The sequence below is a fragment of the Coturnix japonica genome, chromosome 3 (genome assembly GCF_054131305.1).
Source record: "Coturnix japonica strain WE chromosome 3, WE-NBRP24, whole genome shotgun sequence".
In the NCBI taxonomy this organism is placed as follows: Eukaryota; Metazoa; Chordata; class Aves; order Galliformes; family Phasianidae; genus Coturnix; species Coturnix japonica.
In genome coordinates, this window is record NC_140665.1 from 80753073 (window position 1) to 80780607 (window position 27535).

Consider the following 27535-nt stretch of genomic DNA (forward strand, 5'->3'; position numbering starts at 1 on the left):
GAAAACAGGAACTAAAGAAAAAAATAAATGTTACAGAAGGATGACAAAGAGGGAGGGAGGAAGGGAAAGAAAGAGAAAGTCAGAAAACATGTGGTTTCTGTAGATTCTTATACTCTTTGACTCTTTTACTAAAAACTGTGTGAGTTCCTAGCTGAGAAAACTACTTTTGTCTTAGGCAGCACCCAAAGATTTTCTCCAGATATTTCTTTGTTACTTGGTATTTTCCAAGTGCCAGCAATTTCCGAGCCTTTTCTTTCAGACATTGATCCTAGTTGTCTGGTTATCATAAACCTTTATGTCTGGTTTTACATGTTGTCAGCATTAATTTTTGAAGGAATAAAACTAATATCATTTTTTTGATTCCTGTGTATCAATTTGATAGACATAAAAGAGTATCCTCTATCTTTGCTACCATTAGCAAAATAAGAATGCAGTGTTTATAGAGGAAAAATGTACCCTTTTACTTGTCTCTCAAAATTCCATTTACAGATTTTAGTTATGCTCACTATGATGGTGATTCTTACCTGGAATTTCAAGGCTTGCATTTAAACATGCAAAATTTCATCCACTTGGAATTTAAGACCTATAAACCTGATGGACTACTCCTATATATTGAAGAGAGCTCAGAAACAATAGGACAGTTTTTAATTCAGCTTTTTATCAGACATGGCATCTTACAGGTAAGGCATCAAAATGTTCTGCTAAAGGGGAAGGAATTAAAATTTGGGATCTGTAATAATTTCAATATATATATTTTCTGGGTTGTTTTTTTTTTTTTGTTTTTTTTTGACTGTAGAAAATCATGTGTGCTGTTGAGGTTCTTGAGATTCTGTAGTATTTTAAGGAAAATATTTGTCAAACTTGATAAAATGATGTCTCATAAGAGGTGGTTCTTGATTAGAACTGAATATTAATTAAAAGAGGAAAGTCTCTTAAAAATGTAACATTTACATATGAAAAAAAAGAACATAATTAGATTTTTCTAGATATTCCTTCTTATATTCCTTCATACTAAAGCTATTTAATCTTCTCATGTGTTCATTAAAATTGTTGTGAAGAAAAAGGCTGAGGAACTGAATGAATTTTGTCATTTAAAAAATTTGCTGTGTAAGGGAAAAGAGCAAATCTTTCCCCCAAACTATGTGGGTTTAAAAAGTTTGACTTTTACTCAATTTTACATGTTAACTGATAGTTACGAGGGATCCAAAAAAACTATTTGCTCGATTTGTGTGGAAAAACTAGATCAAAATACATTTGTGCAGGCACAGTAAGGAATGAAGAGTATGTTGTGGTATATCTTTACCTTTGGCAAGTCATTCTTTCTTTTCTTATGAAGATACAATTTTGTATTCGTGAAGAGATGTAAAAGGATTTAAGATACTAAAAGAATGATTTATTTTCTCGTAACAGATCTTCCTTTTTACTGTTAAAAATGTCCAAAAGCTGTTATATTGTTCTGCACAGATAGAGAAATGAGTGTTCTGCAAGAATAGTGAAAGGAGTATTTGCATTCTATTGATTTTCATGTTTTAAAGAACATGATTATGCTATAAAAAGTAAATAAAAGAGAAAATAATTTAAAAAAAAAAAAAACCCTTTTACCTCATTTTATTATGTTATTTACTGTGTTTTATAATATAGTGACTATCTTAATCTGGAATAAACAAGGTTAGTTTGGACAGGATATTATCCAAGCTTTAGAAAATGTAGATGGATTTAAGTCCATCTTACTTGTTCATAGTAAAGTAATGATGCAGAAAAATATTTTCCTAACATATCGTAAGCACCATAAAATATGAAAGTGCTTTAATTGACAAAAATCTATTCAGAGTTCCCAGTGTGCCATGTTAAAACTAATTGAATTCACTTAATCATTCACAAAACTGTTCAATTAAAAATAGATTTAAAGCCCAATGAACAAATGGTTCTAAGCTCACAATCAAGCTACAATTACAAGTAGACAAACCATGAAATCAAGTGCTTGTTCACATTAGTATAGGACATTAAATGGTGTTCCTAAATGCTCAAGCTTGCATGCTACATTACATATTTGGAAGTATAAGGAGGCCATAAAATGGTAAGTAAAATTTACCCATGGTCAATGTTAATTTCAACTGTGTTGCAGATGGTCAACTTCTTTGCAAATCAGGTCCATAATAATAATAATATAATCTGATAGTACAGTACACAAAGGTGAAAGCATTTTCATTCAGGCTAGCAACCATTTTTGTGTGCTTATATATTTCTGGTATGATAGACTTCCTGATCCAGATCTGTAATAAAGTATCATTTTTTCTTGATTTGCATGATGTCCCTCAGGTTTTCATGAAACCATTTATTATTTTTAAATTAATTTCTAAGCTTCCTGCTGTTTAATTGTTACAAATAATGTAATAAAAGCGTGTTTCCCACTCTGTAGTACCAGTTTGTATGTGGTAAACCAACACAAGTAAAAATCATCTCAACTACTGCTAGAGTGGATGATGAACAGTGGCATCAAGTGCAGATTAGGTAAGTGTTATATTTCACTGTTGTCTGTGTTTATAATTGCCTTAAAGATTGCACCTATTTTATGGTTTTTATTTTCCCCAACTTCCCTGAGAGAGAAAGAACTTGAATATTCAAACTAAACTGCATATCAATGGCTGGGGGTAAAAACATCCCCATTTCTATTTCCAGTGTGTCTAAGAAGGTGTTTCATTTGCAGAGAAGGATGAATGTTAAGGATTGTTCAGGTAAGATGAGGCAAACTGACTTTTGCTGTTGAAAGGGTAAAAATGCATAACATTAATAGGATTCATGAGATGTAGTGAGCAGTAGTTCCGTCAGCTGAGACAGTCTGGCCTCTCTAATGAACTAGAAATAGATTTTGAAATTTTCTTATGATTTAAAATCTTAATTATACAAATGTCAGAAGGATTTGGTTAGAAGCTGCATCATCTTGATTTCATAAAGTGTATCTTCATGTGTACATGAGTTAGGTAAAAGTATATTCTGTACTGAAAAGTACCCATTGCTTTGTATCCTTTCTGTTATCAAAAATAATTTGTAGATGATTAGATCTGATATAATCATTCTTGAAATGTTCACTATTTTGATTTATGAAATTAACATTTAGTTTAATCAACTGTGGCATAATAAGGCAGAATAAAAATTAAAACAACTGTGGTGAAACACTGCAGTAGCTTATTCAATATCTGTCTAGAGCTCTGCAAACAGGATTTAGTAATGACAAAACTGACTTTCAATGAGATAAGCAAGTTTGGAATAACAGGATCTGGAAAGCCAGGATGGGAATGCAGGAGCTACCGAATGCTATACCACACTGTATATGCACAGGTTAGGATATTCTTTGATTCACAGATGTTAAGAATTATGAACAATTATGATTATGAACAAACATCAGAAGTAATTTATTTAAAAAAAATAAAAAATAAATAATAATAATAATAAAAAAAAGCATAATGCTGGTCCTGTACTATTTTGTTGAAGTAAACTTTTCATGCTTATTATTAAGTATTGCAAACTGTTTGGAGCACCTGTGATGTGTAGCTGTGATAGAAAGATTTTTTACAAATTTACTAAATGTAACCCATTTTAGTTAGTGAAGATAAGCCATCTGCAAACTGATACTCTGCCTCTATAGTGTCAAAATTAACAAAACAAATAGAATTAGAAGAAGCAGTATTACGTAATACAAGTTGAAGCGTGGTGAAAATTAGTGATGATATCTTCCTTCTCTGCTTACAGGAAAGTATTTTACTGCCTCCTTTATCCCAGAGAGATCATTATTTTTGTTCACACCAGCAATGTTACACCTTTTAATGTTTGCAAATATATGTGCACATTACTGTCAGGCACTGCTCTCTATCCAGTACACATAGTTCACCAGAACATTCATGCTGGAAGTAAAATAGCAGCATTGCTGAAATAAATTTTTCATGATGATGGAGTATTGTGGCTGCTCAGCTGTAACAATTGGGGGAAAAAAAAAAAAAAGAAAAAAAAAAAAGGATGCAATAAGAGGACTGGATTTTCATCACAGATCTTGGAAAGATTGATAATTTCAGATAGGATATCGCCCTAAATTAGTTTGTGTCTACTACTGACTGACAAGTTGGCTGCAAAATGGAGCATGTGCCTCAGAGCAGTGCCCAAGAGCCTTGTAAGATATCATGGATATTTACTATGTCTTATTTTTAATGAAAATCATTGTGCCTATTTTGTACATGTTTGATTTTCTGGGTTTTGTTACAAGTGAATTGAAAACGCAGTAGTGAAACCCTGGACATGGACAATATCCCATAAGGATTAGACTTTTGTGGGCCTTGTAAATGGGAAAAATAAATAAATAAATAAATAAATAAATAAATTAAAAAGACTCAAGCATTGGGAAGTTTACAAGTTTGTTCTCTTTTTGAATATGAATTTACCTTAGTAGCAATACAGGATGTTCTACCACAATCTTCTTATTTCAGACATCATAAAACTGCCTTTATGAACTCCTTAGTATTTACCTTTTTTTAATATTTGTCAGCAATATAAACTGATAAAGTATCACGAATTGCAGAAGCAGGAGACGCTGCAGCTCAATATGAGAAATTTGTCCTTTTCTTGGTCTATGATGCTCCAGTGGAATAGTCATTTCCATACTGATAATAATAGCATAATAGCCTTTACTTTTTATCTCAAATCACAGTTGGCAATCACTTTAACAAAGCTAGCAGATTATAAATTGATTATGCAGTACATGTTACCAATAAAATTTCTTTCTTTAAAATGGGTCTGTCAAATTTCTATTTCTTCTTTTAATTGACTCTGGCCATTAAGATTAGAAAAATGGTCTAGGTGCTGCAGCAGCCTTGACATCGTATGAAAAGGGTTCATTTTTCTCATGAAGTTTGTAATTTGAAATTTTCACTAATTATCTGTAGGGCTTTGAGGGATTGATTGTCTTGGTTTTGAGATGAAGATGTTTTCTGATTCTTCTAATCATGCTGTAATGCAACATATGCTCACTGGAGCTTGTGCTTTACTTGTTTGTTGATGGCTTTTGTGAAGGCCTGAAATAACCCATATGGTGCAAAATATGCCGTATTTGTTATCCTTCAGAATATGCAACAAAGCCCAGATTTTCCCTTAGGGCTTCTGAGATGGTGAAATACGCAGATAATAAATGAAATTCATAGAAGAAAACTACAGAAGGTGCTAGAGATCTCTTTCATAGTGTGTTGACCTTTGAATGCCTCTCTGGATATTTTTAGTTCTGGAGTAAATTTCTACTTCCTTTTATCTCAAAGGTGCCAATCTTTGACCTTGATTCTAATATAACAGCATATAGGTGAAAAGATCATCCGACTGCCGTTTCATGTACTAATGTAAATGTAGTTTACTTAGTGGAAACATGCTTAATTGGCCTTCTCTTCAACTGACTGACAAGTGTAAGCTATAATAAGCGGTGGCTGTTAATAATAGAAGTGTGCTAATGCTGTAAAACATACATTCCTATATTCAGTGTTCAATTTTGAGCCCCTCCCTACGAGAGAGATGCTGAGGCCCTGGAGCATGTCCAATGCAACAAAGCTGGTGAGGTCTGGAGCTCAGGCCTTATTAGGTGCAGCTGAGGGAACTGGGACTGCTTAGTCTGGAGAAGACGCTCCTGAAGGGAGGTTTTAGTGAGTTGAGGGTCAGCCTCTTCTCCCATGTATCCAGTTATAGGACTAGAGGGAATGGCCTCAAGTTGTGCCAGGGGAGATTCAGGCAATACTTCTTGAAAAGAGTGGTCAGACACTGGAACAGGTTGCCCAAGGAGGTGGTGGAGTCACTGACCCTGGAGGTGTTCAAGAAATGTTTGTAAGTTGTGTTGAGGACAATGGTTTAGTGAGAGCTAATTGTGATAGGCAGATGGTTGGATTGGATGATCTTGTAGGTCTTTTCCAACCTTGGTAATTCCACGATTCTTAGTATAATTTCATGTTCTTCATTTTCTGATCACAGAATGGATTAAGTTGGAATGGATCATAAAGATTATACACTACCAACCCCCCTGCCATGGCTAGAGTTGCCACGCACTAGATCAGACTGCCCAAGGCCCCATCCAAACTGGCCTTGAATACCTCCAGGGATGAGGCATTCACAGCTTCTCTGGGCATTCTGTGCCAGCATCTCAACGCCCTCTGTGTAAACAATTAATTCCTAGCATGTAATCTAAATCCCCCCTCTTTATTTAAGGCTGTTCCCCTAGTCCCATCACTATCAGGCAAAATTTGTTTGAACCAAGAGAATCAAAGAAGATCCTGGTTTATGAACTGTTGGAATAAAAACAACTACGAATCAGATATGTCTAAACAAGGAAAGTTTTGAAGTTTTAGTAGTCAGAATATCTGCTTATGTATTTTTCCAGTTCATTCTACAAATCTGAGCTGTATATTTAGTGAATTAATTTAATTTTAATCCTTTCACAGATAAGTAGAAGGGAAGTTGGACAAATAACATTCCCTCTTGTGACTAATTTTATTCATTACTTTATCTCAAAAATACTTGTTAATTTAAATTTAGCTTAAAGCACCTTCCTACTTAGAGGTCAAGTGTTCAGAATAAATAATGCTTCTTAAGAATAAATGTTCAATCAAAAACATTTTTCAAGTTATACTCCTTTTTTAACCAAGAACCTAATCCTTCCTAATTTATAACTTAGAGCACTACAGAAATAATGATTTTTTTTAGATGCTGGAGAATGGTTACAATTTATATACAGATACAACACCTCATTAAAAATCATCAGAACAATTAAAGAATAAGGAGCTTAGATAAGCAAAGTGGTCTATGCATAGGTTGAATGCTGAGAATATGCTGATGATTTCTGTTGCTGAAGAAACATTAAGGAATAGGTGTACAGTGAAATTTTACCTGTCCAGTTTGCTTTGTAAGCATTGACTTTTATTTAGTTATTTATTGCTGAAGATTATTGCTGTGTATAAATACCAGAAGTCAGATCTTTTTGGACATTGTGTCAAATCATTTATCTTCCATTAATCCATTAAACTTCATTTAAATCAAACTCCTCCTGTTCTTAAATATTTTCCTAAGGTACATCCCACTATGGTGATCTCTACCTAAAACCATGGTTCTGCTGAGGAATTTATATATCCAAAGGATTCCAGCTGGCAAGCCCCATCCTGTGATTCACTGAAAGAATGAAAAAAGATGGATAAATATTCCATTTGGGTCCTGCTAACCCTGTGTCTCCTAGACATGTTGCATCAACTGCAACTGGGTGCACAGTGGTGGACATCTCTAATTCACTCTTGCTTCAGTGCTTTGGATTTTGTTTTCTTTTTTTCCTAACTTGCTAGGTATGCTTTCTCTACAAAACTCAAGCTTTGCTACTTGAGTGATATCACGGAGAATGGAAAAACAAAATTAATTAGCCAGTTCTGTCCTGGGAGAAAAGTGCACATTGCATCCAGAAGTATACCATATAAGTCTTATAAAAATCATTGTACTGAGGCAGCATGAGTATTTGAGACATGATACAAGCCATCCTTTTCTCCCTGAAAAAAAAAAAAAAAAAAAAAAAAAAAAAAAAAAAAAAAAAAAAAAAAAAAAAAGAGAGAGAAATACAGAGAGTGGGACAAGCAGTATAGCTGTCTTGTTTACTCAGACGATGCTGTGAGAATACTATACACTGGAATGCTTCTACTTAGTGAGAAGGGAGCTGTCTTTCTACTTTATCCTGAACAATGTACTTTCAGTTGGAGTCATCTGGAGGGAGGAAGGGAGGTTGCTCCTTTTCTGAAAGCAAATAAGCTTTGCTTCCCTGAAGGACAGGATGGAGCTTGCAGAGTCTGCAGCAACAGAATACTGAAAAAAACAAAAACAAAAACAAAAACAAAACTTGCAACTTGCTGTAGGAAGCAAGTACTAAGATGACCCTTGTGAGATGGTGAAAGTTTGTTCAGGACCAACAGCATGTAATAAATAATTTGTTCAAGTCAGATAATAAATTTACTTTCAAACCCTCTATTTAATCTATCACACTTAGTTCTACATTTTCATTATTGAAAATGTTACCTTTTCAAAATCTGGTTATTTTGTGCTCTAAACAAAGCACACCTTTAAAGAGTGAGCTCCTTTTATGTCTTTTTGGATGTGACTACAGTGAAAGACCTACAGTGCCAAGTCCCAATAGACAGACTTTTGGCCTCAGGGAGAGTTGTTTTTTTTCTATGTTTAAGCTGCTTTGTTCTTTTCTTTCTTTTCTAGCTATGTAACCAGAGCTCATATAGAGAACTGATCCAGTTAAAAATACATACTACCTTTGTTTTCAGCTGAGTGATTTCCTTAATACAAATTGCTGTGCAAAGAAGAGAGAAGGAATATATGAATGCCTATGGAATAAAAAGTGGAACTTAGCTTTTGCCTGAACTGCCAGTCAGAATATACCTACAGATGGATTGGAAGTGCCTGTGAGATGACCCAGGTTCCACCGTATCTACAGTGCATGTTCCCAGTCCTTTCAGCATTTTCCCGAAATGCTAGGTTAAATCTCATCTTGTTATAATGAGCAGCTTAACTTTCAGAGCCAAGCTTTCTTTGAGGAAAAAAAATATATATATCATGCTGTTATGCTTCTAATGTTACATAGATATTCTCATTTAGGATACAATTTAGTTCTGCATTACTGAACCTCTCAGAATGCCCTTTCCCTTTCTGAAGTCTCTACATCAAGTGCTTTATTTGTTCAACAAAAGCTAAGATTTCACAGACAAAGAAGGAATAGTGGAAATGAACAGAGAAATTATTACAGAGGAAACTGGAATAAGTATTTTCAAATCTTGCAGTCAGTTTCTCGAAAATGAGAATACTGGAAGTAGACTTTCTCCTTGTGTGTGTGTAGTAGAAAATTTGCACTGATTGATTTTTCAAAGAAAAAAATATTGAATAAATCTGGTACAATTATGACAAACCTAACGATCATAAAGTAAAGGATAATGGGAAGTGTTTTTATTCAGAATATTTCACCTGAAGTGCTTTTCCTTTAGTTTGTTTGTTATTAATGTCATTGTCAGTTTCTTACTCAGTCTTTTATAGTAGAATCATGGAATCATTACGTTTGGAAAAGTCCACTATGGTCATCTAGTCAAACTATCAACCCACCACCAGTACTGTGCATTAAACACTTAGTGCAACATCTGCACATTTCTTGAACACCTCCAGGGACAGTGAGTCTACCACCTCACTAGGCAGTTCATTCCAGTACCTGACTACTCTTTTGGAGAGGAAACTTTTCTTAATATCCAACCTGAACCTCTTCTGGTGCATCTTGAGGCCATTCCCTCTTATCATAAGTTACACATAAGAGACTGACCCCCACCTCACTAGAGCCTTCTTTCAGATAGTTGTAGAGAGCAATAAGGTCTCCCCTGGGCCTTCCCTACTCCAAACTTTATAATCCCAGTCCCCTCAGCTGCTCCTTATAAGACTTGTGCTCCAGTCTACTCACCAGCTTCACTGACCTTCTCTGAACCTGCTCCAAGGCCTCAGAGCCTTTGTGCTAGTGAGAGACCCATAACTGAACTTAGTACTAAGGCTGCAGCTTCACCAGAGCTGAGTACAGGAGACGAAATACTATGTGCATGCTAACTATAACAACAACTGAGTTTTAAGTTTTGGCATTTGTTTGTACATTTGTTTACAGTTATGTATGTGTATTTTGGTTTGCATCAATATAATGCAATGTAATGTAAAGAAAAGGCTTATCCGGAATGAAAAAACATCTGAAAATAAGCTCAATATTTTACACAAGTTTTATATTCCACAAAGAACGATTATATCATACAAGTCAACACAGAATAAGCAAATGCATTTCTAACAATTTAATTCAATGCAATGGATTTAATTATAACAAATTGTTCCTAATAACAGCTAATAACATGTTAATACAGCCAATTAGTTTGGTACAAACTGTTGTTTTGTAACCTGCAGGATAAAAGCTCATTTAATCACACGTCATCTTAGATACAAACCACATAATACAGCTTTTCAGAACTCTGCCGTCAAAAAAAAAAATATTCAGAAGTTAAAATTTAGGACCATCAAAGAGGTCAAATCATACAATACAGAAATTGCCAAAGACTGAAAAATTTATTTTTTCTCTAAGTGTATTGTGTAAGTAAAATCATCTGAAAGCAATTTTCAGGACTTTGAGACCAATTGACAGGTCTGAGACCAAGTCTTCAAAACACTTGTAGAACACATAGGCAACATTTGAAATAAAAAAAAATATTTCCTGAGCTATGCTAACCAGTGCACTTTTTTAGTCTCGGAATGGAAGGTGACAGCTAGAGGAGTTGCATCATTTACAGGAGAAGTGTGATAAGTTGGTGAAAATGTGGCTAATTGTGTTTCAGGACCTGAGTTCACATTGGAAACATTTAGTTAGTAATAAGTAAATAAGTGTTTAAAAATAAATTAATAAAAGTGAGAAGAACAAGCAAACCATGTTTATATATAACTGTATTTGTTCATTGCTTAGAATATGAGATGTGAGCAAGGCACTAAACCCACCCCAGCCCCCATCCCTCTTCCATATTGTTAGGGAAATTTACTTGATGCTTTAGTTTCTTTGTCCTTTCTTCTTTACTTAGTTCACTCTACAAGTCCAGATTAAGAAATCAGCCCCTGGTCCAGGAAATAAGTCTCCTGTCAGAAGGAGCAAGAAAAATGCATGTCATTGACTCACTGTTTAATCTGCAACATTAGAGCATGTTACCCTGATGCCTCAACAGGAAACAATCAGGACCAACATATGTGAGCAGTCTGAAATGATGCATCTTACTGCAAAGGGAAAATGTAATAATTCTGAGAGTAACAGATGCTTCCTATCTAAATAAATTTACTGGGGGTAATGTGAGTGTAATGGTATGTGGAAGGAGAGTGACAGCTCCTATAAGGTTATCTGGTCAAGGACCTCTTTCTAAACCACAAGAGATAGAAAGAGAGGGACAATGACCCAAAGCTGACCTACAGGTAATAAAGAAGGCAGTGACAGGAGCCATACCTGACTACTCACTCTAATTGATGAGGGCATTTGAGAGCTTCGGAATGTTCATTCCAGCAAGGTTAGCTGGTCATGGACTTTGTCAGCTGGGCAAGTGCAGCAAAAGGAAGAAGCCAGAAACTAAATATGCCAAGACATAGACCTAATACAGCAGTCTTGGAGACAATAATGAGAAACAAACCTCCAAAACATGCTAATTGATGGGCACATCAGGAAACTGCAGGTGCCACTTTCAGGAAGATCTCTCTGGGATTTACAGCTCATGAGATTCTGAACATGGAGACTGGGAAAAGTGTCAGCTACTGAACAGGATGGGGGTCTTTAACCCCCAGCCATTGGGTGAGGAGGAAGAGCTGTGGTACTCCCTGATTTAGGCTGCTGGAGGGGGACCAATGGAATGCTGGGGGGAAACAGGAGTTTGCTTTGTTTTTTTAATTTTTATTTTTTCAGGATAGCAAATCAATAAAGTAATGTTTAAACAAGAAGATAATGAAATATGTTTTTTGAGCTTTATTTTATCAATTGCCTTTGTCTTTTGTTTTTTTGTTGTTTTGTTTGTTTGGTTTTGTTTTTTTTTTTATAATAAAACTTCTATTCTTGCAGTTCCCATCTCATGTTTAACAGAACTGTTTGCAGATCCACTGTTATTTTTGTTTAATGGGCTGAATGATTACATCCTAAATATTTCAGAGATAATTAGTGAATTGTTTACTGTTTGTCACATTCAAAGTGAAATTGCTAGACAGGTAAAAGTTTCAGTCTTGTTTCTAGAACAAAAGCTTTAGCTTTCATCCTGGGGAAAAACAGATCAAAAAAGATTTACAGTATTTTTTGTGGGCATCCCCTATTCCCTCCTCATCTTCCTCCATTTGTTTATTACCTTTTTACCATTTTGTGATAATCCCAAGCAGGTAATTTAATCTTCACTGACAAATATTAGCAAGTAAAGACATCATGTAAAAGAATTTGCATTTCATGCAGCTATTGCAATGTTTAGGCACCTTTTTCCCAACAGTCATCAAATGATTATCTGACATTTCCATCCTTCCAACCTGGGAGGCATCACACAATGGATTTAATACTGTTTAGACAGAACTTAACTTTGGGTGATAAGTAATAGGCCTGTGTTTAATCATTGCATTTACGTAAGTGCAATTGAGAAATCTGTGAACTGTTACCTTTGGGTTGGACCGAGGTACAATTACTGGTAGCTTACCTAGCAAAAGTGCTTGATTGTTGCTGTGTGCATTTCCATATTTATAATTATGCAAAAAGCTCTATCTTCTTACCTGACCTTTAAAGCACCCAACGTGCTGATTGTAGAAAAAGTATTTTAAAGCTTGATGGAAATTTCGTAGAGTGCATATGCAACCCGGTGATTGTATCATCAGTGAATGCTCAACAATAATGGTCTTAGGTTGTTATTCTAATTTGGCCAGACCTTGCTAGATTCAATCAAGCACAATCAAAGGTGCATGGCTGACATTCTAACAAGCTTAGGGCTAGGCAGCTCACACACTAATGAATTGCATTAACTTGTTTTCTGACATAGAGTACTGAAAATTAGTTTCAAAGTATGCTTATATCTGCATACAAAAATCCCTGTGCAAATTCATCATATAAGCTAACAAATATCTCCAAAGCTACTGTGAAAAGAACTATATTTTTAAATTGAATGCTGTGTAACAGAAATACCGCAAGGTCATATAACCAATTACAGTGTTAGCATCCCAAAATATGTAGAGGAAAAACTGTAATTAAAAAAAAGAATAATAATTTTTAAAAAAAGCTATGTGATCAGCTTTCTTTGTTCAACATACCTGTAAATGAGTTTAGAAAATAAAATGAAATAACCTCTTCCTGTCAATTCTGCTCCTAACCCTCTTTCATTCCAGTCCTAAATTAGGGTGCATTAAAATATCTGATATAAAATATTTCAGAAAGATTATTATACTGTTATTATCCCTTTATTGATAAATATTACACCTCAGAAGAAGCTGTGGTTATTTAAAACTCACTGATTTATTTTTTTTTTCCTTCGAACTCACAACAAAGCTTTCTGCTGTAGAATGAATTTATTCAGAATGTCACACTGGGTTTCAGCCATGGGTAAAACAGCTTGATCGTTGCAAACAGAGCCACTGAAAGTGCATGTATGAAATTACGAGCATTTATCAGCAAAATTTCCTTTGTAAGCAAGTAATAAAAACTCTGTGCAGTAGAACATTCTGCATTTGCTTATCTACAAAACATGTCAGGAAAACATACCTCTCCTTGATTGCAGTTCTGGGTACAATTTCTTCATTTTTATCATGCAGGTTAGCTATTAATTAATAAATTTCATAAAACTTTCTAAAAACTGATGAGAATTTTATTATTATTATTATTATTATTATTTCAGCAACTGAGTCTTTCAGTTGATTTTTTGACCACAGATTTAAAAGCCCCTTTTTATTTTTCTTCTGTTTATTTAATTAACAAAGCGAAATTCATGCTTTTCATCTGAAGTTATTTGCCATAAGATAGAAGAAATATTTAGTTTGCCTGCAAAAACTTTTACAGTCCTTTCTGTTAAAAGGCTAAAACCACATTCATATTTTTCTCTTTAAGTGTCACAAAAAATAGAATTGTGCAGACAATAAACAGACAGTTGTTTACAAATTTTGCTAGTGTGAGGTCTACACCCTCTCAATAGAAGAAGATAGAAAACGGTGCCAGATGATATATATATGGGAGAGCATTTGTGCATCATCTGAGAGAAGATAATGAAGAAACTTATCTCGATGCTTCTTGTCTCAGTTTCAGAAACTGATCTGGCATTACTGAAAGTAAGCTGAATTTACACTTTATCTATACCATCCTAACTAAATGGAACACACTTACTTTCAGAGCTTTGGCTGTTAGAAGCTACTTTTACTGAGGTTATTTTTTTTAGGCACCTGTGCTACAAAAGTACTTGAATTATTTTTACACACACATCTGATTGAGCTCTGATTTTTTGACATAGAGCTTCACCAGAACTCTCCTGTTTAATGAGAGTAGAGGCTGGTAGAAATTGCTAACTTGTAGGCTTTTGTTTCGTCCTCAGTCTTAGGAATGATGCTTTTGAAAATAAGCTTTACAGATTATAATAGGTCTGTTCTCTGTAAAATGCAGTTTATTTTAAAATGCTGTTCTGGATTATCTTTTTTTGGTATGGTAAAAGAAAGGATATTTACAATAATTTAGTTAATTAGATGTCTTTCTGTGAAATGAAAAAAATCTTATTAGTATTGTGAAATGTTGTTTAACTTTTTTTTATTCAGCCACTATGTGTTTTGACTTTTTTAGCAATTATACTGCTTAGATTTACTATATGCTTTCATTTTAATGGAAGTTCAAAATCCAAAGACACGCCAGCTTACAGCTTGTTAAACAGCTTGTTTTATGTTTATGGTCTTTATTACCAGAACAACTATTTGTTTGATTTTCTTTCCTCATTCATTTTAGTAAAATCTTGTTGGCACTTTACCCTAGCAGGTAGCTCAACACCACATTGCCACCTATTCACTCTCCCCAAGTGAGATGGGGCAGAAAATTGGGAAGGTAAAAGTGCATGAACTTATGGGTTGATATGAAGACAACTTGCAAGGCAAAGCAAAACAAGAAATTCATATGCTGCTTGTCTATTAGCAGACAGGTTCTCAGCCACTCCCAGGAAAGCAGTGCTCAGCATGTGTAATGCTTTATTGGGAAAAAAAATACCATTATTATTAATGTTCATCCCTTCCTCTTCTTCCTCTTTCTTCTCCCAGTTTTTGTTGTTGTTGTATTTTGGTTTTTATTTTTCTGAGCATGATGTTGTTTGTATGGAAAATCCCTTTGGCCAATCTGGATCAGCTGTCCTGGTGCTGTCCTATCCCAGCTCCTTAGGTAACTCTAGCTCCTCACTGTCATGGCAGCACAAAAACCTGAAAAGTCCTTTGATCTTTGTCAGCACTACTTTGTTAAAGCTAAAAGCTGTGTATTATCACAGATATTTTCATCAAAAATGCCAAATACAGCATCATATCAGCCTCTATGATGATAATAAACTATCTCAGCCAAAACTGTGAGACAGCCTGTTTGTTAGATTAACAGTCAAACTATGTATATTGGTAAAATGTCCCTACTTCTAAATTTGTGCAGGCAAAGCATGGTACCGTGTGAAGCACAAATGTTGGTCCTGGATATATCTGCCAAGACAAGAACGCCTAGCAATTTCCACTCCAGTTCGTATGGGCTTGAAACAGGATCCATATTTGTTGGTGGCTTGCCTTATTCTTCTGCAATAAAACAGGTATTTTTTATTGTTATTAATTCTAAGATGTTTGAGGTTTCAACAGTGGCATATGAATACAATATAAATGGAGAGATATACAAAAAATAAGAATTGTTTACACACTTTTGGGGATTATGCCTAGAGTTTTGCTGGTGTCTGGATCCTCAGCAAGTGAACTGAACAGAAATGGCAGTTGACTCAAGCTCAATCCTATTTGCCTTAAGTAGACAGAGTTACGGAAGAAATATGAGCAAATTTAGAGGTACCTGGTAGCTGCATAAAAATGTGGAAAGTCTAACAGCATTGAATTTTCTATCCAAAGAGGACCTCTGCTTTGGTCCTGCTCACAGAAAAATGTTTCTGAAAATGAACAGAGATGCTAACCTGTGGAACAGCATTGAAGACTGACAAGAGCAGTACAGGAACTTGAGATTGTGGGGCTATGTTTGTAGTACAAGTTGGGTGTATGTGGGTGTGAGATGTAATAAGCAGTGAGACTAGAACAGAAGTGGGGGAGAAGTAGCTATGAAAATAGTGATGAGAGTACAGGAATATATTGAGGGCTGGAGAGAAGTGGATTACTACTGAATTATTTATGCAGAGGAATTCGAAGTAGAGTAGTCATGATAATGGGTATCAGTGAGTGACTACTAATCTGGGCAGGATGGATGTAGACGTGGCATGGGTTTTTTGACGTCTGCTCTGTTTGCACAAGACCAGGCCAGCTGGCAACTGGTAGGAGTAGCTTCACCCACTGGTGGAAAGGGGTTTCAAGACAGGAATTGGGAAGGTTCATTCATAGAGCTTTAAACTGGATACTAACAAGGGTGGGGGTTTATCTGGGGTCACTAGAGCAGAGCCTGTATGTAACATCCCACTGGACGTCTCAGCGGACTGGAGTCTGGCAAATATGAAGCAATCTTCAAAAGGGGCTGGAAAGATGATCCTGTCAGCTACAGACCTATCAGTCTCACCTTGGTTCCTGGGGCTGTTTAGTCTGGGGAAAAGGAGGCTAAGGGCGAGACTTTATTGCTCTCTTCCAATACCTGAAAGGTGCTTACAGTGAGAAGGGGATTGGTCTCTTTTCACTGGTGACGGGTGACAGGATGAGAGGAAATGGCCTCAGTTTGTGCCAGGGGAAGTTTAGGTTGGATATCAGGAAAAACTTCTTTACAGAAAGGGTTGTTAGACACTGGAATAGTCTTCCCAGGGAGGTGGTTGAGTCAACATCCCACGATGTGTTTAAAAAACATTTGGATATGGTGCTCAGGGACATGATTTTGCAGACAGTTGTTAGGGTAGTATGGTTGTTTCATGGTTGGACTCGATGATCTTGAAGGGCTTTTCCAACCTTGTGCTACCGGAAGGAGGTGGAGTGTCACCTCCACCTCTCCTAGATCCCACTTAAGAGCTGACTGCAACTATGGTAGCATCTCTTTCTGGAGATTATTGAGCATCCATCTTGATTCTGAGCCTCAGCAATGGTGAGTCTTTTCTTATATATTCTCTGGGCATCCATTCATTTTGTAATTACAACTATACATTCGTATAATTACAACTATACAAATACAGTGAACAGTACTGAATCAGTGTAGCCAGGGTCTCATTTATCTGAGCAGGGATCCTGGATAGTCTTCCTCTGATGGCTGTAACAAAGTTAATCTGTATTTTTGTTTGCCCACTGAGTAGCAGGATCACATAGAGCTGGAAATATGTAGTCAGGGTTTCACTTTTCTGAACTGTACTTTGGGTAAGCTTCACCTTATGACAATTATTTTAACCTTTTTATTTTTGTTCAAGTAGGTTATCTTGTAATTAGTTGAAAACAATAATTTTAAGCACAGGTATGGTTTTCATGCTGTTTTGTAATGCATCATTTCATGTTTGTTTTTCCTTTTAGTAAATTACACAGTAACCAATGAAGTGACAGTGTTGAAATCTAACTTAAATGATCTTGTGAGTAGATGCTTTTAGGGTTGTAAAATATTCATCCAGAAGTGTACTTCTAAGTAACTTATACTGATTTTAAGAGAACACATCAAACAGCATTTGCTATTGGATAAGCTTTTTCCTTAGTTCAAACATTCATAATCAACTAATCATTTGTATGGAATATTTTACTGTGTTAGTTGTATATAAAATTGACTTACTAGAGGTATTCAACCTCAATAAATATTCTAAACTAACAAAAAAGAAAAAAAAACAAAAAAAAAAAACATTATTTGTGAAATTATATGATTTTGGCTAAAGTTAATACTTGGAGGGATCTCCCTAAGAAACAACAAAGGAAACTTAGAATTTCAGTCACTGGAGTATATTTAGAAGAAAATAAAGGAGCAATTTATTTGAGGGTTATATTTAATTCTGTGTGTGTGTGAGGAGGAAGTCTGAGACAGTAAATAGCTCCTCGTCAGCCAATTTCAATAAAAAGTCCAGAACAAAAGCTTTATGCAAGCTAAAATAGCAGTAAAATACAGTGGCTACAGGTACTTTACTGCTAAAACTTATTGCTTGGACGTGTCTCAGACTCATATCAAGATGAGCTTCCTTTCTTTAAGTATATGACAGTTTGATAGATTCTTCTACTTTTAATGCAGGATTAATAGATGAAATGTTTTGATCTATGTTTTTTATTCAGAAGAGGTAATAACAGCATTGTGCAACATGTAAATGATGAATCCATTGATACTTTACCCCAGTATTTAGAAAATATTTATTCATATAAATTTCCCAAAGGTAAAAATGTATCTTAAACTCTCAGTTGCCTCGCTGGTTCTGCATGAAGCTATTTTGCAGCTCACTGCTTGTTGCTTCTTATTACCTATGCAATTTATTTTCCTTCATTTTCCTTTTTCCTTTGTGATTCCTTGTGTTCATTTTATTTTTTTTCTTACTGGTTAAGTTTGTGCTTTCTTGGCTTTCTCATCAAGGTGTGTTGTCTATAAGTCACACTCAGTCTTTAAGGACTATACTTGTTGTTTCTGTCAGACAATGGAAAACAGTCTGCCCAAATTCTCTTTATTTTGACTACTCGTTCCCAGCAATAGAAAAGCCACTCCAGGAAGTTTCTTTCTCATCAGATTTGACAGAGGCAGTTTCTACTGTAAAACCTTCATCATCCCCAAATCAGAAAAGGTCTGGTTTTGACCTTGATCCAGCAGTTTGCTTCAGGGGAGGTTTCTGCTCCAGCTGTGACTCAGCTCTTCCTGGCAAATGCTCTAACTGCTCTTTGAGTCAAGTCTCATAATGACCCTTGTGATATCTGTGGTATCTGCCTAATTATACATTGTCTTGTTTTAGATGAGCTCAGTCTCTCACTGGAGTAGTTCACTCTGCTGTTGGCTCTCTACTGTCCAAAACTGTCTAAGTTTTATAGAACAGTAACTTCAGACCTTACACTTCAGCTGATCATTTTAACAGATGCCAGTTCCCATCTAACAGGAATTTCTATCTGCACTTTCCAGAACTGTTGACACAGTATTTGTTTGTTCATATTACTGTAACAGGCCCACACTGTTATTGACTTCAGTGTGAGACTTCTCTTACTTTCTTTATGAGTGAAGTTTGATATGATCACTGCAGCCCTCAGGGTAAAATATTGCGTCCTCTGAGAATTTCCAGTAATGTTATTTCCCTCTTGGATGTCCATGCACTTTTTTGGTTGGCACATTTGTTATTTTATGTTGCTTAGAGTGCCTCAACATTTAAGGTAAGGTGTGAAAATTACTCCATGACTTTTATTCTCAGAGTTGAAGATTTCATTTCCAAAAATGGAGATTCCTTTCCTTACCTTGACTACTTTCCCTTTTGTTCTTACATACCAATGAGGGGATACACTTTGATTCTTTTTTTAAGGGTGTTTGTTGGAAAGTTTGGATAGGGAATAATAGGGTCCTTCAAGAATTACTGAGAAATCACTGGTTTTGTGTGTTCTCACAGAGGTTTTGAGACTGTTCTGAACCTGATTGGTATTCTGCCTAGGATACACTATTTTGAATGGAAATATCAGTAAACAAAAAGATAATACTTTAGGCTAGAAGGCTGGATTAGCATCAACTATGCATGTTTCCCCTACTCAGGGTAATAGAAGTCATTGTGTACTATGAACAGAAGATTGAATTTCCTTTCTAACCACATACAACTGACTTCCCTGGCTGCTGCCATGGTTTGGGAATGTGGAGATTATAGCAGTGCAGAGAACAGATGTATTACTCTCAAGACAGCAGGATGTTTTAGAAGAACATTTGTGGCATCAAGGAAAGCAATGTTATAACACTCAATAGAATTTTATTATTTTTTTGCTAATCAGGAGCTCTCAGACCTCCCATACCAACAGCCTTGTAGTCATGGTTGGTGGGAGGAACGCTGCCAGTAGTACAGCAAGACAGAGTTATTAAGCACTTAGGTAAGCTGGATGTAGAAAGCACCATTGATCCAGATGTCACACATACAAGCCTGCACCACTGGCTTGTGCAAGACCATTCTTTATCATCTCTGTAAAAACTAGAGCAATCAGAGGAGGTCCCTGATCAATGGAAAAAAGGCAAATGCGATGTCATGTTTGTCTTTAAAAGCACCAGGAAGACTTGGGTAACAATGAGCTGGTCAAGCCAACAAGATACCTCAGTTCCTGAGACAGTTATCGAAATAAATGAAGGACTGAAAGGTCTGAGGAAACTGTGCCTAACCATTATGATTATCTTTTATGTCGGAAGGCTCAGTGGTCAAAGGGAAGGTGGTGGCTATTCCTTTTTTCCCTGAGCTTAGCATCAAAAGGGATGGGGAATGGTGACTGTGGTCAGTCTATAACAGCTCCTTCCTTCTGCTTCTTCCTGTTTGCCCCTTTTACCAGCCCTAGTGAAGTGCACCACAGGCTGTGCTTCCTGTCAGGAAACACAAGCCTGCTGCAGCATATGGTGCTTCATGTCCTTCCAGGGAGTTTCTGCTCTGCTGTCTGGAGCACCCCTTCTCTTGAAACTTCTGTTATTGATTTCTGCAGGGCTGTTTCTCAGACTTTTTCCACTCTTCTCTCTCACAAGTGCTGTACAGTATTTTGGCCCTTTCTCAGACATGGTCTCCAGACATGCCTCCATCTTTACTGCAGGGCCCAGCTGTGCCCTGCAGTGGGGCTGCTGGAGCCCAATGGAAGGTGCTGTGTGCAGCACAGGGCTGGCCTGGCCTTGCCTCACAGGAGCATCTGGGTACCTGCAACGGAAACACAGGTATAGTTCTCCGACTGTGTATTCCTCATGTGGTTTAACCCAGAAGGAAGCTGAGCACCATGCAGTTGTTTGCTCACTCCCTGTCTTCCCAGTGGGATGTGGGAGAGAATTGAGGGGGAAAAAAAGTGAAGAACTCATGGGCTGAGATAAAACTGTTTACTAAGGTAGAGAAAAGGATAATAATTATGTCATATATAGAGATTACTTGTTTATATACATTATCATATATAGATGTATATAACAAGTAATCTACAAATAATTGCTTGCTACCCCCTAGCTGATGCTGAGCTATCCCTGATGAACTCCCACCCCCTTCAAAACTCCTTCCACATAATGTCATATGGTGTGGAATATCCCTATATGCAGTTTAAGTCAACTTTCCTAGTCCTGTTCCCTCCTAGATCCATTGGCCCTTCACTGCAAATGGCCCTGGCTCTGTACAGCACTACTTAGCAGTAGCTGTAAACCTTGCTGTGTTACCATTTTCTCCTAGAACCAGTAAGATAACATCATACCAGCTGTTCTAAAGAAAACAATTCCATGTTCCCAAAAATCAAGGATATTAAAAAATAAAACAAAAACAGCTTGTCTCAGTGAGAATCAAAGGTTGGGGATCTGAAGATATGGGTGAAAAACTAGGTAATGGGTATATGCATTGAAACATCTTGGATTAATTTATTCAAGTTCATACACTGTAAACTGTTTCACACAAAGAAATAAATCATTTTTATTATTCTTTGTAAAGTCTAGTAGGTTCATTTGAGAGAGGTTAGTACAATGATCAAGATCAGAAGAAAAGCTAAACATTTATGTTAGAAATTGTTGGGTGGCATAGATCTTGGCCTGCAGTCTCTATGCAGCAAGAATAATCTTCCAGTTCTCTGACAGTTTTCTTTATTATTTATTTTAAAATTATGTCCCGTTTTGCAGTTAAGGAAATATGAAGGGTGTATGGGAAACTGTTAATCACAGCCTGAATCTCTGATTGACCACCTGAGACAAGCACTGAGTCAGCTGTGGGAGCATGGGTGAAGGTAATTCAGCTGGGCTACCAGAAAGTAGCTTGGCTCCACCCCTCCTAGATCACATTTTAGGGCTGATTACCTCTAAGGAAGAATTTCTTTCTCTGGAGATTGCTCTTTTGTGGAGTTTACTGTGAGTCTCCAACAGTGGTGAACATTTTCTATCACAGTAATCTTTCATACGAAACATCTTGTTTAACCTCTGTTTACCTGTCAGCTGTACAGAAGGGTATATTTCAGACTTGTCACATACAGCAAATAGGCAAACAGTTAAATCAGCTGAAGAGTAAATAGCTTCATCCCTGTTTTTGAAAGCTGTTTATAGTATTTGTTTTCTAATGCATAAAAATTGATAATGGGAGAATATAAACCAACTTAAACACACAAGAGAAATCAGAAATTTAAATTAAAATATATATATATTTTGAACTCCCAAGACATGTTTCAGAATAATTAATTTCATGCTAGCTTTAATATCATTAATTGTTTACAATAGCTTGTTGTTCTGCAGAGAAGATAAGATTGGTACACTTGACGGGAAATTATGGATTGTTTTCAAATACCTCCAGCAGTAGTTGATTGCAGTAACAGTGTTATTTCTGCTGCTATAATTGCTGCAGTAATTTATATTTCCAGACTTATTAGTATTTTTGTATTGGGAATGAGAAATGTCATTATGTGTTCATATTCCTTTTCAACATAAACAAATCTCCATAATTGAACTTTGCAAATATTTGAACAGAGAAGTTTCAGAAGAAAGGGAAGCTTCTGTATCAGGAGAATAACTTTGTATATAAAATTAGGATACAAGATTAAGAAGAAATTATAGTATACAGATATATACAAGCACTGGTATCTCCATATTACCCTCTGGGAAATGCAGCAGATAGTTGAATGATACACTCAGGATCGTAGTGTTTTGGTGTTGTAACTAAGACTAAATAGAGATGATTCCACATTCAGATTCTCTTGATTAGACTACTGGTACATACCTGGGTGTCCTTGAGGGATGGGGGAAGTTCTTTACCAAGAGAGTTGTGAGAAGTGCTGGAACAGGCTGCCCAGAGAGGCTGTGGATGCTCCATCCCTGGAGGTATTCAAGGTCAGGTTGGATGGGGCCCTGGGCAACCTGGTCTAGTATTAGATATGGAGGTGGGTGGCTCTGCCTATGTCAGGGGGGTTGGACCTTAATGATCTTTGAGGTCCTTTCCAACCCAAGCCATTCTATAATTCTGTGTTTTAAAGGAATAGGTAGAAAACCTGCAGTTTTGCATTTACGTGAGATAATGTGGTGTCACAATTATATTTTTGGTATAAAACCATCCACTTAGTCTCAGAATATTCTCAGGTAGATATAAATAGTATATAGATTGATATAAAGAAATATTAAACTATTTCACTAAATGTTTGCTGGATTATATAACATCATCTCTTTTCTGTTGCAACTGTTCTCTTCATCCACTGAGTATGATGTCATTCAATGAAGATAGAGACATTGTAAAGCAGGTGTTACAAAAAAACAGAATCAGGGCTATAATTTGGAATGATCTGAAGACAGTTTGTTGTATATTACAGCTGCTGTGCTTCCACAGACTGAAACAACAGTGAACCCTCTGTAACTGCCTAGTTAGACATAGTTTATGACCCATTTCCCTTGCCAGAGCATTGCAAAGCAGTGGGAGAATTTAGTACAATCTGTGCATGGTATTCAGGTTTGATTATCTGGCATTCACCTTATCTGATAAAGCTACAGAATGGGGCTCTGACATTAACTATTACAGAACAGTTTATAATAGTGTTATATTTATATGGTGCTTTACTAACCTGCTACAGTAGTCCTTGGTTGTGAATGAAATAAAAATGCTGTTAGTGGTTCTGACCCTCTTAATGCCTGCTGGGCTGCAGTGTTCAGCTTGAGTAGATTCCTGGAGAAACCAACAAAAAAAGGCATCCATCTTATATGGGATTACCAGCACATACTGGACTATTACATTATGCAGCTGTGTGGTATAGTTGTACAAACAAGAGTGACTAGTTTGAAATATTACAGGGATGACTTTCTGAATCTCCAGAAATTTCCTATTGGTATACAGAACATCTGAAATTTTCATTTGTAATAACTAAGGATCATATGATTTATTAAAAAAATTATATTATTTTGGCAAAATTTTGACATACTGATGGCCAGTCAGATTGTCAGATTTGTTCATACAGCTTCTTCTATTTAAAAATGACCTTAATGAGCTTAAATATGTGTGTGGTGTGTTTTTGTTTGTTTGTTTTTTTAATCAGTGAATATGAGACCTGTGCACTGGTTATAGTGGTTTGGGTTTGTTTGTTGATTTTGGTTTTTCTTTCCTCTTTGATTTTTCTTTCTTTTTTCTTAGATCAGAAATCTGTTTAACAATTGTTCAAATGTTATTTCATACTTTATTTATAATTTAAAGCATCATCTGTCCCATGAGTTTAAGCTGTAGCTCAGAGTATTCTGTGTGGGAGCCAGTTGCCTGGCATTAATCTTCACTCAAGGTATAGTGGAATGTAAGTGTGCAGCTTGTCGTGATTCTGCACCAGTATTTCACTGCACCTTGAGTCTGAAGTTCAGCTGTGATACAGAAAGTGAGCAAACTGCATCAGCCCCCCTACAATATCTTCTTGGTTTATCAGTGGTGTACCACTGAAACCATGAGCTGCTCCTCATCAATTTCAGTCCCTGTGTTTTTCCAAAAGTAGATACTAAACACTTGTTCCTGTAATAATACCACACCCTTTTGGATTCCTGTACTCATGTTAGATTTCTTCTAAATACAGCTCTGTTGTCATGTTTGCTATTACAGTGTTCTAAAAGGCTTTTCCAGTGTATTTGCTGGTTGGAAATGTGTGCTACAACCTAAAGATTGTCTGATTTCTCCTTGTATACTGACATGACAGTCTTATGATTATTTTTAATTCCAAAGGCCTGTTTAAGGTATGTTGTGGATCTGTCTTTGCACCTCCAAAATCCTTTTGCTAATTAAAAGCTTCTGCAAGCTGTTTTATATATTTATATTAATACATAGGGAGAGACTAAGTGAATATTTGTCACATTATAAATTATTCAGCTTTTATGTGTCATTTGTTGTTTTACCGACTGCTCTCACATTCACCCCTGCTCATCTTGTCTTTAGGTTGAGAAGACATAATTTGCATGCTGTGTTTTCAAACAATTACTTATCATTAGTCAGAAAATAAAATAGAAAATCAGTCAGTAGGAAATCATTAGTCTGTCTCTCCAACAAAGAAAGATGATTCTGTAATCCTATACAGGAAACTGCTGTTTTGACTGTTCTGGTTTGTTGTGGTCATCAAATTTGTTCACCTCAGTACTTCCTACATTCACAGATAATTTGTTCAGCAGCACTGGATCCATGTGGTAGTATTTGTGACAGCTGTACAGTGTGAAAAGTAATGTTTATTTCCTTTCCTTTAGCCTGCTTATTAGTCAAAATGACCTTGTATTTCTCATGACTATTTTCTTTAAATCCTTTTGTTAGGGAGCCATGTCATATTTTTGGAAATCAAATTAGCTGCATTGATCAGATGATCTTCTGATAGGTGACTGTTAGTTTGTTCAAAGCATTCTAGTGACTGGAAAGCATAACTTCTTTTTACAGAATTATACTGATTCTTTATGCCATTTTATTCCAAGATTTTGCTGCTTACATTCTTTATTATTACTCTTAGGAAATTACCCCCATTGAAATATAGACTTGGTGCCTCTTACTTTCAATCTTTTCATCCTTTTGCTGTTCTTTTTAACTTACTGTTACTGTATTTGCAGTCTTCCTGCATTTTGGTGCTAAATCCCATCATTTAAGTGAGTAGTTACATCATCATAGTCTCGTAGTATCATAGTCTCGTGCGGGTTGGAAGGGACCTTAGAGATCATCGAGTCCAACCCCCGGGATTCGAGCCTCTGTGTAGCAGAGCGGCACTTCTACCACTTGCGCCACAGGGGGGATTCGAAACCCAGGCCCCAGTGTTGCAAGGTGGCATTCCTACCACTGCGCCACCGGGGCATACCACCTTTGAACAATTCCAGGCTTCCTATTTTTAACACTGTTGAAAGCTTTCATGTGTTTTGTTTTCTTTTCTGCCGAGCATGAGTTGGGTTCTAGCATCTTTCTGAAAAGATGTAGTCTTTGCATTTTTAATTTATTTTATTATTTATTATAATAAATATTATTCATTATTATTGCATTAACTTGCAAGGCTTTATATCATCCACTGTTCTTTTGACATAGAATATAACTTCTCATAGTCCTTTTAATTATTCTTTTGTATCACTCAATCTCCTTGTTTTAAAACTAATCCTTTATTTATTTACTGACAAGAGTATATCGAGTTATGTAAACAATATGCACATGGTTTTGCTCTGACCTGCAAGCATTTTACTTGTTAGCTGTTCCTGTTACTTTTATCCTAGCTAACATCTCTCTGTTGTGGTTAAAGTATTTTCTGTGGATTTTCTAAGTGTGTTTTGCTCCCACGAGAACACTGGTTATATTATAGCCAGTATTGAAATGTTAGTTGTTTTTCCAGAGTATTTTGATGGTTATATACTGTAGCAGATCCTATGCAATCTAGGCTCAATGCAAATCCAAGAATTAGTTCTATTCTTGTGGTTCCCCTAATGCTTGCAAGAAACCATTGTTTAAAGCATCTAAAAATGCACTCCCTGTATCATATCTTGTCATGATTTGTAATCAGAGTGCCTGGGAGTAATTAAAGTCTGCTGTTATTTCTGTTTTTGTTGTTGTTGGTGGTGGTGGTTTTTTTTGTTTTGTTTTTGTTGTTGTTGTTGTTTTCTGCCTTAGCTTTCTAGACTCTTCCAGTATTTAGGAAGCTCTATCATCATCTAGGTTAGTTGCTATGTAATATAGCTCTAATTCTGTGTTTTTATTTCTGCATGAAATTTCTGTGCAAAAGGATCTGTGTTACTGACTTGCAGATATATTTACTTAACTGCCTTATTTATACTGCTTTTGTTCTGATGCAGCCCACACTTTAAATGATTTTTAATCTGGCATCATGATATCCCAGTGTTTATTTTTCTACCATTAAGATGGTTATCATATTCTTGTTGTTTGAGTACCTCTCTTTAGAATTTAGGTATTTTTCCAAAGGCAATTACTTGTCATTTCAAAAGAAATAATAGCTTAGTAGTTGGATCATGGAGGAGTGTCATGGTTTAATAATTTTGTAATTTTTGCTATCAGTATTCCACATCATAACATCATATTAAGCATGAATAATTTTACTGAATCTGCAACTTACAGAAGAAGACTACATCTCCCAGGGAACAACACGATAGGTCACGGGACCTGGACTCTATATTAACTCTGTCGCAGAACAGACTGACGGTCTTTTCGAGTTCTGGCGTTCAGGGGAGTGTGTGGGAGCCTTCAGCCGTTCGCCTAGATTCACAGTAGGCCTCTCGGTTACGGGACTCATTCTCTCTCCTATTTTGCTTGATTCGTTAGCTCAATTTCAATTATATTGTATTATATTGTGTTATCCTGTATTTCGATATAGTATTTAGTAAATAAGTGTGCCTCCTTAGATCGTTGCCGCTGTTTTCTTTTCCTAATTAATTTTTTTTCCTTTTGGCCTAGGGCCCCTCCGGGGCCTACGGCCCCCTGTCACGGACGCAGGTGGATTTTTAGTTCAAACCGTGACAGATTTTGGTGGAGAATGCGGGCAAATTGAGTTGCTGTTTTTTCTGTGTTTTCTTCTGTTGCTCTTTTAGCTTTTAACAGAGCTACGAGTTTTTTTCCCTGTTAAGGAGCTATCTCGTGTTTGCGATTCTGCACCTGCGAGCTTGACCTTGAAAGTCCAGGCGGACTGCCAATACTCCAGTATATTTTATAAACACTGCTGAGCTTTGTTT

At 36.2% G+C, this 27535-nt stretch overlaps 1 protein-coding gene across 2 annotated transcripts in view; it reads left to right on the forward strand.

The window, feature by feature from the left end:
* EYS (EGF-like photoreceptor maintenance factor) overlaps positions 1–27535 on the forward strand; it is a 779301-nt gene that overhangs the window by 518659 nt on the left and 233107 nt on the right. For both annotated transcript variants that reach the window (XM_085543820.1, XM_085543821.1), the window contains 3 exons: positions 490–680; positions 2420–2511; positions 15230–15380. In XM_085543820.1, the coding sequence (XP_085399946.1) occupies positions 490–680; positions 2420–2511; positions 15230–15380 (434 nt within the window). The remainder of the gene's footprint in view (positions 1–489; positions 681–2419; positions 2512–15229; positions 15381–27535) is intronic.